Source organism: Lonchura striata, chromosome 4, assembly GCF_046129695.1.
Source record: "Lonchura striata isolate bLonStr1 chromosome 4, bLonStr1.mat, whole genome shotgun sequence".
Taxonomy (NCBI): Eukaryota; Metazoa; Chordata; class Aves; order Passeriformes; family Estrildidae; genus Lonchura; species Lonchura striata.
This window is the reverse complement of record NC_134606.1, coordinates 22749022-22764366: the sequence shown is the minus strand read 5'-3', so window position 1 is coordinate 22764366 and position 15345 is coordinate 22749022. Positions and strand designations below refer to the sequence as shown.

At 35.0% G+C, this 15345-nt stretch overlaps 1 protein-coding gene across 5 annotated transcripts in view; it reads right to left on the bottom strand.

The window, feature by feature from the left end:
* KLHL5 (kelch like family member 5) overlaps nt 1-15345 on the bottom strand; it is a 47695-nt gene that overhangs the window by 16596 nt on the left and 15754 nt on the right. For 3 of the 5 annotated variants that reach the window (XM_021533175.3, XM_021533174.3, XM_021533172.2), the window contains 3 exons: nt 13117-13302; nt 7126-7262; nt 6147-6343 (listed from right to left, as the gene is read on the bottom strand). In XM_021533175.3, the coding sequence (XP_021388850.1) occupies nt 6147-6343; nt 7126-7262; nt 13117-13259 (477 nt within the window). In that variant the 5' untranslated portion in view covers nt 13260-13302. The remainder of the gene's footprint in view (nt 1-6146; nt 6344-7125; nt 7263-13116; nt 13303-15345) is intronic. The other 2 variants (XM_021533176.3, XM_021533173.3) reach the window with 1 other exon arrangement.

Genomic DNA, 15345 nt, shown 5'->3' with positions numbered 1-15345 from the left:
TAGGTCAAAAAAGGGGAGAAAGTCACAAAAAGAAGGAAGAGGTGCACTGCAAAACAGGTCTGAGTTTAGTATTTAAAATGCCAACAAAAACAAAAGTACAGTTTGTCATTATACATGCAACGGGCATCATGATAACAAAACAAAAGAGCTAATACTTCTTTTTTATTGCTTGGTCTAATCTTTCAAAGCTATACCTCAGTACTCCAAAGATACTGACTAATAAAAAAATAAAAAAGCTGACCTAAGAGGAAAAAACTAATTAGGTGTAAATAGTCTATCTAACATGAAAGCCAGACGTATATAAGATGGCTACAAGATTTATAAGGAGAAAGATCAAAGTTACTTACTCCACTCCATGGGTAATTCTGGAAATCAGGAAAATAGCTCAAAATGTTATAGGTGTACATAATTCTACTTGTGGATAGAATTTGGAGAAAACTTTCACATTTAATATCTGAAAATATTTAATATTTCAGAAATTTTCCTACAACAAAGATCCAATTGTCTATACAAAAAAAGTACTTCCAAGTGAGAGCTATAGTAGATTAGAAGGGAGATAGAGTTGTCTTTTCCACTTTAATTAATTTAACTATTTGTATTACAAAATAAAATTTAAACTGAACAAATATATGAATTAAAATCAGTGAATGTAACTGTACCAGTATTCAGAAGCACTACATATCCATTGTGATTTATTTCACTCTGATATTAAATGTCTGGCGGTGAAATTGAATCTCAGAAGTGATCAAAATTATTTCCACAGTTTAAACACACAGTTCACAGGAATTCATATTCCACTGAGTTAATTTGTTTCCACTGGCTGCTTTTTTGTTGGTTCTTTTTCCTAGAGAGTATGTAAGCTGGAGCTGTGCTTTTAGTTTTGCTGAATGAACAGGCAGTGAGCTCTGACAGAGAGAAACATCAACACTTACTACCTTAAACTTTCCAAATTGTCTATCCAGATCACAGGAAGAGGAAGGGGAAAGCACTTGCAAAGTTCCTTTGTCTCTGGAGGCAACAACAAGCTGATCTTGCATAAGTCAATCAGGGATCCTCTCTGGAAAGCTTTTTTCCAACTGGATTTCATCACTTCAACAGCTGTTATGTGTAAAAACCCTGATTTTCTTTCTTGTTGCTTGCAGACCATTGCTTTCTGATGGGAACAAGTTCAATTTCCTCTTGCTCTCATTCTATTTTTAAAGCAGAGACTCCTTTTGAGCAGAGTATCAAAGCATTCCACTGGGAATACAGGCACTCTTTGTCCTATGTCTGTTTTTTTTTATAACCAGAATCTGAAAATTCCTCTTCCTTTACAGACAGAGATTCTGAAGACAAAAAGAAGGAGCCAGTGTATCTCCTAGCATTCTTAACCTCCTCATTAGCCTTTTCTTTCCTTCTTCTTATAGGAACTCTCTGTGGAAGAACAGGATATTTCAGAGAACAAATGGTCTATAGTTTCAACCCCTTGCTTTCTGGTCCTGAATTTCCCAACCTCAAAATCAGCTCCTCAAAGAGCTTGGAAACTTTATCACATAAGTAGCCTGAGGCTTATGTATTAAGCAAGACAGGGGCATGCAGTCGTCATGCTCAATGCTGAGTACTGCTTATTCACATCATAACCTCAAATTCATTCTTCAGCAACTGCAGAGTGATTAATGCTGGTATTCTTAACCACAGATCTGCCTTGGACTTGGCACAGAACAAAAAATATTTAGGAGCACATAAAAAATAAGATGTCATTATGTGTATTTCTAAGTGATACTTAATCCCTACAGTGGGATGCAGTGAGGTGTCCAGTCTCCTTGCCCACTGTGTCAGATGGATGAAAACCTTGGAGAGCATCAGACACCTGCAGCTTGAGAGGGATTATGACTGCCCAACAGGCAGCTCTAAGCACAAGGCTCTGCTTAAACTCTGAACTTGGGCAACCAAAAAACAAGTGGTGTTTGACTCACAGGATCTGACTGAGAGCAATCAGGAAATGTTGTCTGCTGTCTGCTTCAGTCCACTGGTCAGCTAAGTATGAATTCACTAAGAACTGAGCTATCTGACTTCTTAAGAAACTATTAATAGTCAAACAGCTGTCAGATACCACCTTCCTTACTTCTACTCAGATTTGATGTGTTAAACAATCAACCAACCTAATACTTGCACTGTGTGCAGGTGTTGTTTAGAGTACAGCTATTGTAGCTTGACTTCTCATTGCACTGTTTCTGGATTCCAAAACAGGCTGAGCAGCATGCAGAAACCTATTCACTCTTGACAAGGCAGTGCTGATCCATTGTGCTACACAGGACTGGGGGAACTTGAAAAACAAAAATATCTTAGGTTTTCACAGGTGAAAAGGAAGTGAGTGAGTATTTTCCAAGTCAGTTAATTACTGAGCAGGATATTTTGGACTGCAATTTCAGATGCAAGAATGTAAAATCCTTCTTTTAGGCATTATCACAAACTTTGGTTCTGGCCTTTTATGGACAGAAAGCATTTAAATTTCTCCTCTCTTCAGGCTCCCCACTAACAAAAAAAAAAAAAACCTGTCCTGACTGTTGCAAGAAAAAAAGGACAAATTATCCCTCTTTAATTCTTTCTTCCAAATCATAACTCAATGGTTTTTTGTTACCCAACTACTGCCTTATAGGAGAAAGCAAGTCTAAGTGTGCCACACCTTTTCTTCTGCAAAGCTTCCTAGGTTTCTGTGCTTGGACCCAATCTATTCCTCTATTAATTTTTTTCTTTTTATACATCCATTGCCTTGCTCAGAAATCACACAAATTCTAAAACTAACTTTATCAGAATCTTGTAATACTATCACTGCTCACATACTTTCTGAAGACTTTAGATGAAAATCAAAATGACTTTTTGCTCTGCTTTAAGCATGCATAGCTGATCAACAATGATTACACAGGGACTAACTCGGGCATCATCACACAAAGTTTTGAATGTGTGCTCTTTCTTTTTTAGTTGTAAATCAGAAAGTTAAAATCTGGCTACTGAAGAAGCTACCGACACTTACCTAAAAACCCTTCACTAGTCACCACAGATATTTCATGTTCTGGAAATAACACAGGCTAGTTTTTCCTCATCTCAAAGTATTAATTTCCCTTTTGTTTATTTTTTTGTGGAAAAGGATCTATTGGTTTTCACTGAAGGTATACAACCAACTGTTTCAAACAAACAAGATGTCAAAAAGGGGTGTTTGATCTGACTTTGAAGACAGCAATAAAAATGTGCAGAAGGCATTTTGTGCAAAAATGCCATTACAAATTCATTAAAGCAAACAGATACAATACTGGCCAGTCTAATGAAATTCCTAAATTTGTAACTGTATACCCCAAATATTATATATAAACCACAGCAAAACAGGATAACCTTTGCTCAAAAGATATCTTTACTCAGATACATTTCATTATTCCACCAACTCTGTTTTAGAACTGTGATGTGTAAAAATCAGAGTTGCTCTTTATACAGCATTAAATCCACTACTAATCACTTCAGTTCGTGTTTCATTTCATGTATATTGAGGATTTTTAAGCTTAAGTTTGTAATGCCAGTAATCAAACAGCTTTGATAAACTGTTCCCTTCTGTCAAAACAACTTATCAACTGTCAACACAGTAAGCAATAAAGTAATGCAACACTTCAGTCCCTTTACCATAATATACGTGTAATATGAAGAAATGCAACATTCCAATACTTTTTTTTTCACTGATATTTTCCAATGAGTAATGTACTTTACTCAGACAGAAGAACCCTATTAATAAAGGCAGACCAAATGGGATAACTCACTGATTCATCCTCCAGTTTAAACAAATGCTCATTTCACCTGAATTTCAAACTTCATGTTAAAAGGTATTTTAATGAAGCAGGTAAGATGATTACAAACTTATTACATGTTCATAAAAACCTTTAAAACAGACAAGTTGTTTTACTTGTAAAAATATTAAATGGCAATCAGGGTTTTTTTTCTGTCAAAGAAAAACTTATAGAAAATAATGTGTGAAATAAAATTTAATAATTTTATACTATTCAGTACCTTCTAGTACAAGTACTTTAAAAGAACCAGAACTATAAACTGTACTAAGTATAATCCCACACTGTTCTATGCAGCCTGATACAGCATAAAAATAATTCCTTCTTTAAACAAAGAGAATTTTGCCAGCTACTACAGGTGTACTTAACCTTTACATTCTAATACTTCTTAATGGAAAGAGCATCAAGTAGCTAGCACTTACTGGTGTTGAACATTTTCTTTTTTCGAACAGCTTTTAAACAAATGATATTACTTGGGGATTTATTTTAATTGAAGATTCAATTGGACTAGACATTTCAATGCAGTTTCCATAGCAACATTCATTTCAAAATAAAGAAGCTTCTTCTCTATTACTCATTATTACTAAAATTCAATTTAATGTCTCTGTTGGAACTAAACAACATTAAAAGAGGCCTTGGGAAAAATTCATCTAGCACAACTAATTAGTTTTGAAAATGGCTTTTTAAAATCCACCTAATTTGAATTTCATTCACATCAAAGCCTTAAAAGCAACAATTTTGCCACCGAAGTAAACACCCAAAAGGCACAGAACTATTTTTCTCTGGTCTGAACAAAAGATAGGTGCTGCAAAAGAATAGCTTTTAGAAAGTTCACAGCCTGTATTTTCTGGAAGTCATGAATTGCCAATACTAAGATTGGAATGCCAACATTCCCCTTTAAGGATGCATTAGTCTAATAATTCTTAATATTCTAATATTGGCAGTTCATTTATAAAGGACATGACAATAGCCCAGACTGAAATACAAAAAGAACAAGTAGATCAGAGGAGGGAGTTTCTCTTTTTACATATTTTTTGTATCACTGGTCTCACTCAACATAAATTCTAATACTCCTCAAAGGCATAAGCCACATTTACTTTACTGTTTCATTGCACATTCTACCTAACTGCAATCTCCTTATTTTTGTTTGTGCAATAATGAAGACAGAAACTAGAAACATGTAAGTTACAATCTGCACATTACTTATTGATCTGCCTCAGTAAATTTGTGTGTTCATGATATTAAATATGTGAGAGATCCAGTCACTGCAGAAGAACATTTCCTTGTATATGAAAAAAACCCTATCTTAAACTGCTATACATACTAAACTAAATTAATTTAAGCCAAGAAAAAGTATTTTTTTAAAATGCTTTTAAACCAGCTAAACCTAAGGCAGCAAGAGGAAAAGCCATGTGTTTCTAATACTAATTACAAGACATAAATTACAATTCTTAGATCTAAGCCAATAACTTAATGGCAAGGTAATGCCATGTCACATAAGCAAATTAAGTACTATATTCATTCCCATATCTCTTATGCAGTGTCTACATGCCCTCATTCAGATCCCAAGAGCTTACTTAGGCAACATTTCATTAACAAGTGAGCAAAATGTATTACAAAACTGTAAAGAGCAGATGAACTGACTTGCTTCAGAGGTAGTTCTTCTGCCTTCTTCTGATAACTTTACTAAAATACACTCGTGAGAAGTAAAAAAAAAGAACATTTTGTATTAAAATAAAAAGATGACTTAAGCAGATGAAGTTTACTTAAGTTGGCAAGTCTGAATTTCTACAAGTTAAATCAAAAATATAATTGGCAAATTTGTATTTAGCCACATATTACCTAGCCTAAGATTAAATTCTTTGATGCCTGACATCCAACTGCTAAGTTATTAAGAATAATGCTTAATCTATATTGCTAAAAGCCCACATTCATATCCCAAGTATATCTTAGAACCTGATTACTCCACTTTTTTACAAAAAAGGAACTCTACACTTCCATGTAGTAATATTTTATTTTGGAATAGGTGATAGCAGCTTGCCCACTATGAAGTCGGTAGTTTTTGACTGTCAGAAAGAAGAACAAGCTTTTGAAATATTTTATTAAATGCATACCCCACAATCCCATTTCTGTTACAAGGCATTTATGCTTGTGTATTTCCTTCCTCTAAACCAGCAACTTTGCAGCTATTTTGTCATTTTTCATCATGGGAACATATGAGCATTCTTGTTTGAAAACAATGAAGGCTTTCTGGAGGAAAAACATTAGTACTATATTTAGGAAAACTTTCTGTATTTTCCCTACTTAAAGCAGATGATACTTAATGTAACAACATACCATAGTGTAATTGTGAGCCACCTTGTGCAAGTCAGTGCAACCCTGTGCATCAGCAAAAGATCGAATTCCAAGGCAGTTGGACGGGTGAAGCTGCTTCATTAGGAATTTACAGCATGCTTCTACCACCTGAGAGAGCTGAAGAAGGCAAGCTGTAGACAACAGGCACTCAATGTTATCTTCTTTTAATTCAAGGCGACCTAGTAACATCAAAAAGAAAATCACATTAATTTGCTCTTATAATCCTACAAATTCCCTAAAACCCCAAGGCGATAGAATTATTTACAGATTATATGACAGAATAAAAGGCTTAGTAAACATCACCCTCAGCATTAGGTAACTAATAGTTTTCAAAATTAGGATCTACAATGATGTAAGGAAAGGGAACCCTAATGAGATTCCTTTTTTTGTCAGTCATGATACATTTAATAGATTCACATAATTTGTTAACTAACTGAATGTAGTATTATCAGAGGAATAATATCAGGTTGTCTCAGGTAACAGCAACGAGACCTAATTGCTGTCTACAGCTTTCTCACCAGGGAAGGGGAGGGGAAGGCACTGATCTCTCCTCTTTGCTGACTGGTGACAGGACCTGGGGGAATGGTCTGAAGGGGGTTAGGAAAAGGTTCCTTTTCCATTAGGAAAAGTTTATTCCTCCAGAGGGTGGTGGGGCACTGGAACACGCTCCCCAAGGAAGTGGTCACAGCACCAAGCCTGGCAAAGCTCAAGCAGCATTTGGAAAACACTCTGGGACATATGGTGTGATTGTTGGGGTGTTCTGAGCAGGGTCAGGAGTTAGACTTTGAGAATCTTTGTAGGCTGCTTTCAACTCAGGACTTTCTATGATTTATTTTCATTTATTTATAAGAATTTAAATATTGTGAGTAATTTGTAAAGAGCATTTGAAATCTAGTAATGGAATACAATACTCACAAGAGGACAATTCATTAGATGAAATTCCAATTTTCACTTCAATTACCTGTATATGCATATTGAACCAGAGCCCACAATGCCTTTGGCTCCACACCTTCCATCTTGATTTCTTCCTGTCTTGCTTCCCTTACATCATTAGTGAACATTGCTGCAAAGTAGTCCGAAACAGAGGAGAGAACCAATCTGAATACCACATGCAGCAGAAAAGGAGAGAAACAGAAAAAAAGAAAAAAACCTTAGTCAACCTGATGTTTGTTAATTTATGAGTCATTACTTTGCCCTTTGAAGAAACACTGTAGTGAGAAAAACATTTAAAAATTGACAAAGTGCTCCATGCTCTAATTTGTCTCTATGAATAATGAAGTACTGATACTAAACCTACATTTGCTACTGATCTAAACTAATTACCCTTTCAAAGTTCAATGACTTTTAATGGCCAACACAGACATAAATACCCCCAAAATCCATATAAATTGGAAATGAAGTATAAATATACATTATTAAAATAAAATTGAATTTATTTTCATTTATATTATGTTAGCTATTTTTTAAATGTTAAAGAATGACTTACCAGTCCTTTTCAAAGTGCTTTAAAATGCTTTTACTCTTGGTGCACACGTATACATTCAATGGTGTATATGTGTCCACCAAGACAAAACTTGTCACAGTAAATGTGGAGATGATACATAGTAATCTCTTTTCTGGGTATCTATTTAGCCTTTTCCAATAATCCTGACTGTTTTACTGTGTAAGTAAATGTCTATTTACTATGTAAGTAAATGGACATTTCTTTGGATTATTGATTGTAAAACACTCATTACAAATAATAATGCCACTGCAACATGTGCAAGAATGTCTCAGTATGTGTTCAGAGACTGGGGTAAAAGAGAAAATTATATGAGGCAGGAATAGGAAACCTACCATAACTATTCAGGAGGAATAAGAGACCTCCAGGAATGGCCTTGTGGCTTGGATCAATTTCTGGATCAAACCCAGCCTACTGCAAATATATTAAACAGTCCATATGCATACATTCAATTAATCTAATACCTCAGGTGGTTTATGCTGTGCTGAATCATTATACTGGTGTGTTAAAATGGCAGAGGTCAGGAACCACAAAACAGAGTGAAACTAAATGAAAAGGTGAGCACCAGCGGTTAGGGGAGAATTTACAGGTACATATACATAGTAATGAAATACAAGGAGCAGTCTCTTAGTTAATTAATGGCAAAGTAATAAAATTTTGACTAATTAATCTCACAATATATTCTTGTGAATTTTCTAATCACTGACCATTTTGTCAGGCTTACAGACTTACAGAAAAAAAAAGGTAATTTTTTTTTCTAGCTGCTGGGGCCACAGAGTAGAGTTACAATTGCACAGAAAAAGATTAATTTTATTTTAACATCTTGTATGATTGAAGTTTTGTCAAAAGAAACAAAGTTCTGTTCTTTTAAAGAAAAATTAAATTCTGTTATTGAAATATGAGAATTATTCTGTAGCTGACTAGCTAAGAAAAATTAGAACTTTCTGCCAACATATGGCCCAGGCATCACTTCTAGGCATTTTAACCTCACGTTTAATGAAATCTGCATTTAAATAAAAATACTGCCTCCCAGAGATCTGCAGAAGTAGAGTAAATTAGAGAGTACATTCATGTAAATATCAAGGGAGAATTTCTGCAACTGCTTTTGATGCTAGAGTGAGATGACAAGACCAGATTTCTATGTTCAAAACAGGGGTTCTCACTGGAAGGGAAAGTGGTTTGAATAACCCAAATATCTCTGCAGGTCTAATTCAGAATTTAAAAAGGCAAAACAACCAACTCAACATATTCACATCTGACAGTTCTGACTTGGAACTTCTACACAGAACAGAACTTGAAAAAGACAGGTCTTCTGCAATGGGAAACAGAACTTAATACTTAATCATATCAGAGTTTGGAAGGTTTTTTTTTTTCTTTTTTTTTCTTCCCCCAACAATGCAACTGGACTAGGTAGCTGCACTATTATTTAGAACACTGGACTGTATACATTTTAGAAACAACTGCTGAAGAAATGCCAAAAAATAACACGAGGGTCCCAATGCCTTCTATCAGAGGTCTGATATCAACAAATTTCTCCCTGTAATTTCCAGACCCCAAGAGTCCTCCAAAGGAAATTAACAGAAATGTAATCCATTTACTATTTTTGTAAACATGTTCATGAGGAAGTATACATGCTTCACAGTGGTGCTTTCCTGAGGGTGAGTTGAATATGCTGACAGAGGATGTGAAGTCCACATCTAGTTTAATACAGGTAATTTGAAAAAGCACAAATTATATGGAGAGCAATTTTGCAACAATTTCCCAATTGAAAAGCCTGAAATTTCACACTTTTCTCTTAATTCAACTAATTTAGAAAAAAAATGTTCTTCCAAAGAAAGAAATGGGATTAAACTATACAGTGACAATGCATCAAGATGACACTGAACTAGGATAAAAGACAACCAAGGCAGACTTTCAGCCAACTGGCCTTTTCTTTTTCCCACTAGTCAATAAAAATCAATTAATGCTATACACATGTGATTTGATATTCACTTGTCACTAAATACTGACAAAATCTGAGTGGTTGTAGTACTTTTTTTTGTTCCTACAGGAGACTCCAAGGCTACTGATGTCTTTAATTTCAGCGGTTTGTAATGATCCAAAATTGGAAAAATCTACCATGACAGCTTAATAGATTTTGAAGAGTTTTCCACTGAGAGCCAGTAAAATATGTAGCACCCTTTAAAATCTGTACTTGTTGGAACTGCCACAAGCTTCCTCATCTAGAAAGTTTTCTAGGTCATCACAGCAATTACTATGTAAAATGATGACAGCTACCAAACCTGGCAATTTACAGGTTTAGTATCTCCAAACCGTCCAGAATGAAGTGACGCTGCTTAAGATCTGAAAGATAAAAGGGAGTCTTCCTAGGCAGCTCCTTGTTTGTGGCTGTGTAACAGCTGAAAACTGTCCTTGGAAACTCACTACCAGCATTCACTGAAGTTGTAAGGTGATACTGAAGAGTTCAGGCTCTTTCAAACAAGCTTTCTAAACCCTAGAGAACATAAGATTCCACTTGTCTTCTTTTCTTAAGTTCCATCTCTTTTGTATTTCAATCTTTTAGTGTCAACAGAAAGACAGACAATGGCTTGGTTTAAAGCATGTGGAGCAGGCTTTAAATGACCTCTGGGCAGGAATTTACACATATTTCCCTTTTCTTACATGAATGTTCTTATCAGGGGGTTATTACCAAACAAAATAAGCGTTTATTATGGATATAGCAGTTAGCTGAGTGTAATAAATATTAACATAATAAATGACAGACATCTGAAATTGCAGTGGACACAAAATAAGCATGTATTGAAAAACTTAATTTAAGTAAATAAATCAAAGCATCCAAAATTTCTTTATGTAACTGCAAGCTGAAGTAGTGGGAACATAATAAATTTCTTCCTAGTGGAGAATGGTCCTCTTTGCCTACTTGCTTCTTGATTTTGTAAATAAGATTTTAGCTATAATTTCAGCACAGAAAAAGAAGATAAACACTTTTGGAACAATAGAGAATTCCATATTCAGAAAAATCATGACTATATGCGATGCTTTTATTTGTAGTAGACTTGTAGCCTGAATTCTTTAAATAGATAGAAAACCTCTCCGAATTTCACAGTAATGCTTATTACCAAGGCAGACACCAAACTCATGTCTCTTTTCTCTAAAAATATGTCATGCACCTCACAACATTCAAAAAGTAGAAAATTACAATTTTAAAAATACAGGAATTATTAAAAGTGCCAAGTTCAAAACTGAAAATCTGAATACTCCTCTCTATATATGAGTGTGATTAATATTAATAATGAAGAATGTTCTTTCTTACCAGCTCTATGTGACCACATACTATGAAAAACTCTTATCTTTCTTATGAAAAAATAAAGGAAAACAAATATGTCCAGTAAGCGAACTTTCTATTTTCTTACTCAGAATGCCAAGCCATTAAGCTAAGATGTATTTAATACATATTTTGTTGCTTATTAAGACTCAAGACAAAATAATCACTGGTTTTCTGAATGCACTGATGGATCCAGCCTGCAGTCAATGCCAATGCAGTCAAAAAAGTTAGAATTTGTATGGAGGCAGCAAAAAATGCTACAGAAGTTTTTTCTCATAACATTGGCTACTACAAGTACATAAAGGCAGTCATCTTATTGAATTTCTATAAAACTTATATGAAATTTAAGATTTTCATATTTATCTTTCCCACTATGAAAAAAAGTCAGTTTTCAGTGAGATACTTTGGATCTACTGAAATGAAGACTGCATTTACTGCTATGTTTCTCTGTGAAAACAAAATAGAGAAAGAACTTGTTATGCAAAAGGCAAAGCTTCTTTTTAAGTTGCTCCAACATTATAAAGTGAACAGGAGAGAATCATAAACCTCCCACTTCCTGCTACAAGCACCAAGTGTGCTTCTTTGGCTTTAACTTTCATGCATATTCAACACAGAATATACCAATTACAGCAAGATATTTCTCCTCAGAAGAGAAGTCCAGAACAAATAACAGGTAGTAGCAGCATATGCCTCATGCACTACAGAAATAGATACAATAGCACAAACTGGAGAAGTGAAGTCAGTTCTCTAAAAAAATGAGAAACAAGCATGAACCACATTAAAGGACTTTTAAGGGTGTTGTCTATCCATTTATTTCATTGCAAATAGAATCTTCCAGTCCTCACAAGATAGTCACAGTTGTCCTCTGCATCCTTTCTGCACATTTCTATTTATTACATAAGCCACTGTCCAAACACGTATTGCAAAGGGGTTGGTTACCTTAACTCCACAAGGAAGTAAAATGATTTCCTTATTATAATCACTATTTTTTCCTGTTTACAGCACTCCAAATTTTTTTGACCCTGAATTACTTGAGCATGCTCCCACTAGGGGTGTGTGTATTCCCTGTTTTCATCTGATACATTCTTTACACAGGGTCAAAACAACACAGTTTAGTAACTAATTTGAGCATTTAATAAAATGAAGTCTCCGAGAACAACAGCAAGCTATGGTTTAAAAGACTCCCTGATTCTCAAGTCAGTTCCCATCCCCATGCTGTCTTTCCCTCAGCTAAATCAGCACAACAGTGTGGACAATATCCAAATAAAAGCAGAAATCTGGCTTTTTAAGGAAAGCTCCAACTCCAAACCAGCAACATCTTCCCATCTTTTTATTACTATTACAGCATTGAGCTGCAGTTTCACTGTGTGAGTAGGAATCAGCAATGGAAAACAGGAATGCTTTAGGATGCCATTTCTGTTTAGACCTCAACTTAGGAAACCACAGCTTACTTATACCTATGTTCCTATCCAAATTACAACTTCTGTGCATTAAATACCGTAATGTGCTTCAGTTACACACGCCCATGTTTTGCAATCTTTGGTATTTTCCTAGATTTTAAGTGGCATACATATGATCTGTTGATTAAACAGATGACAGAGAGGATAATGTTTGAACTAATTTAGACACCTAATACCGGCAGTGTTCAGAAGTCTCCTGCCAAAGGACTCTTCTTACTATGGGAGCAAAAAACCTTTGTGTGAACAAAAGACCATCCTTACTGATAATTGTGACTCCAATAACATAATTGCTAGTACAAAGAAATAATTAAAACATAATTAAAAGTAAGAAAAAAATTACATTATTCTATGGTAAAGAAACCACTACAATTTATAATATTCTAGGAGAGTTCTTGGGACTTCTGGGGGAAGTGTATGTATGTATGTACTTATGATATTATGCAAATATCATAAGTATGCTTGGAAACAAAAAGAACCTAAATAATTTTATTTTGTATTGCATACAACAGAAAAATTAACTTTTAGTTCCCAAATAAATGTTAAAAAACATGAAGGCAGCATGTTCAAAATATTCCGAATTGTTTAGAATGTTCTGACTTTTTTTTAACACTTTGAAGGTGCATTTGTAAATAATTATGAAGTTATTTCAAATTATAATAAACTTACCTGTGAGCTGGAATTCTACGATCACCAGCAACTAACACCACATCACACAGCTGATTGTGTCTAAGATAATTCTCCATCTTTTTAAAAGTTTGTTCAGCATGGTTGAGAGCCTGAAAAAATTCATCTGAGGTACAGGGCTCCATTGTTTGACAAGGTGATAAGGTGTGACTGCTGTTGGAGGTTCTGCTGAAGACAATAACAGAAATCTTAGTTCGCACAATATTCAGGTGAAATTTTATCTACAAATTTTTAAATATGTAATTTAAAAGCTGATATGCATGATTTGTTTTCATATACATTCCCTTGCTATTTCATTTTTCTTCATATTTTCTTTAAACCTTCAAACCTAATCTAGATCCTTGTGGAAAAAGTATGATCATTTAATGTTGTACTCTTCAATTAAGTGACACACAGAGATCAGCCCAGCAATTTTATCTGTAGCACTGTCAGATGGTTAAGGAAGAACATTCACCCAGGCCCTTCAAAGTGCAAAAGTAATGGAAAAATGGCAATAAGGAGCCAAACCCCTCCCTGCCACTTATGTTTCACACTTAACCTAGGGTGGCTAGAACAAAACTCAGCTAATAAAAGCATATGGGCATGCAGGGGAAAAACACCACAAACACATTGATACACCACCACTCCTTGTGTCTGATATGAGATCTAGCACATCAAAAGTCAAAGCAAGGGTATATGGGGAGAAAAATTATTCCTGTCTGTATACACAAAGACAGAAGATTGGGAAAAAACAGGAACAGAGAAAATGTTGAAGGAATGCATGGCCTTAGGACATAAAGGAAATGAATCCTAATTATGTACATTGTGGAAAAATTATGTACACTTTCTTGCTCACAGTTCTTTAACTGACTACTGCCTAGTTTTCAACAATGCAGGCAACTTATAAAATACTCTGGATCTACCATAACATTTGGAAGGATGTGGTTTCAGAAGATCTGCATCCCGACCCCTGCTTCCACAAAGACATCATGAACTGAGCAGCAAGCCTGGGGCTAAATCCACCACAAAATTTATCTCACTCTTTGGTGTAGGATAGTCATTTCAAGAGAGAGCTCCTCAAAACCAAAGTCTAAATTTCCAACAGAAGATTTTCTGTAAAGGGGAACTTTGTGGTTTGGTATTGGGTTTTGTTGTATGTTTTGTTTTTGAGGTTATTTTTCATGTACCCAGGTAGCTAAAAAAGTCAAGCAGTTTGGTATTTAATTCAGAGCTAAATCTAACAATGGATCAGAAATTAGATACCTGCCTACTGATTTCCCTTGGGAGACTTTATGTTAAATGTTCTTGCGGAAGCTGTGGTTAGCCATTTATTTATGTGTCAACTTTTTCCCTGCTCCCCGTAGCCCAGGAGTCACTTATTCTGTTCCACCACCGGCCCTCTAACAGGTTGGAACAAGTATTCTTTGTGGCTATTTTGGAAACTGAATCAGGGGCTCATACAAAGATGTAACCATGTAACCATGGACAACATTATATTGGCCAGCTGGGTGGCATTCTCAAGGGAATGAGCAAGAAGTACTCAGTAAAAGCATCTCTTTAACCAGCAGCCCTGAAAAACAAAACCAGAAGCGGAATGAGTAGGTCGCTTGTCAACACACAAATACTTGGGAAATTTTTCTGTATCTCCCTATCACAATTTAGCATTTCTCAATTTGGTTAATATATTGTGATTTTTCCTGGTTTGTTTTGTTGTTTATTTGAACTATATATTAACTCATATTCTTCAAAGTAACTCCATTCATAACATTTTTTTTTAATTACATGATATCAGAATTTTATTTACACTACAACCTTACAAAGTGTTTTGCAGATAGAATGGAAGAAACAACAAAGAAAAAAGCTTTCCAAGCCAGCATTTGCTGGATCACAACCTCACTGGAGCTATTGTCAGCTTCAAATTTCCACACAGAACTCAGTCATCACTCTCGTTCAATACGGAAAAATAATTGCAGTGGTGTCTGTTTTCCAGTACTCACAATAAAGCATGACACAAGAGAGTCAAGTCCAGTTCTTTCTCTCATCTAAAGATAATCCCATACCTGTCCTCTACTAACTTACAAACCATTTTCCATAATGAAGGAATAGGAGAAAGAAAGACTAAGCTTCAGTGGTCCATAAAGAGAACATGAAAGAGACAGTCTAATAATTACAGTATTTGCAAAAATTAAAAAAAGAATTCCGAAAGTACTTATACCCTCAAAGGTCAGTGAG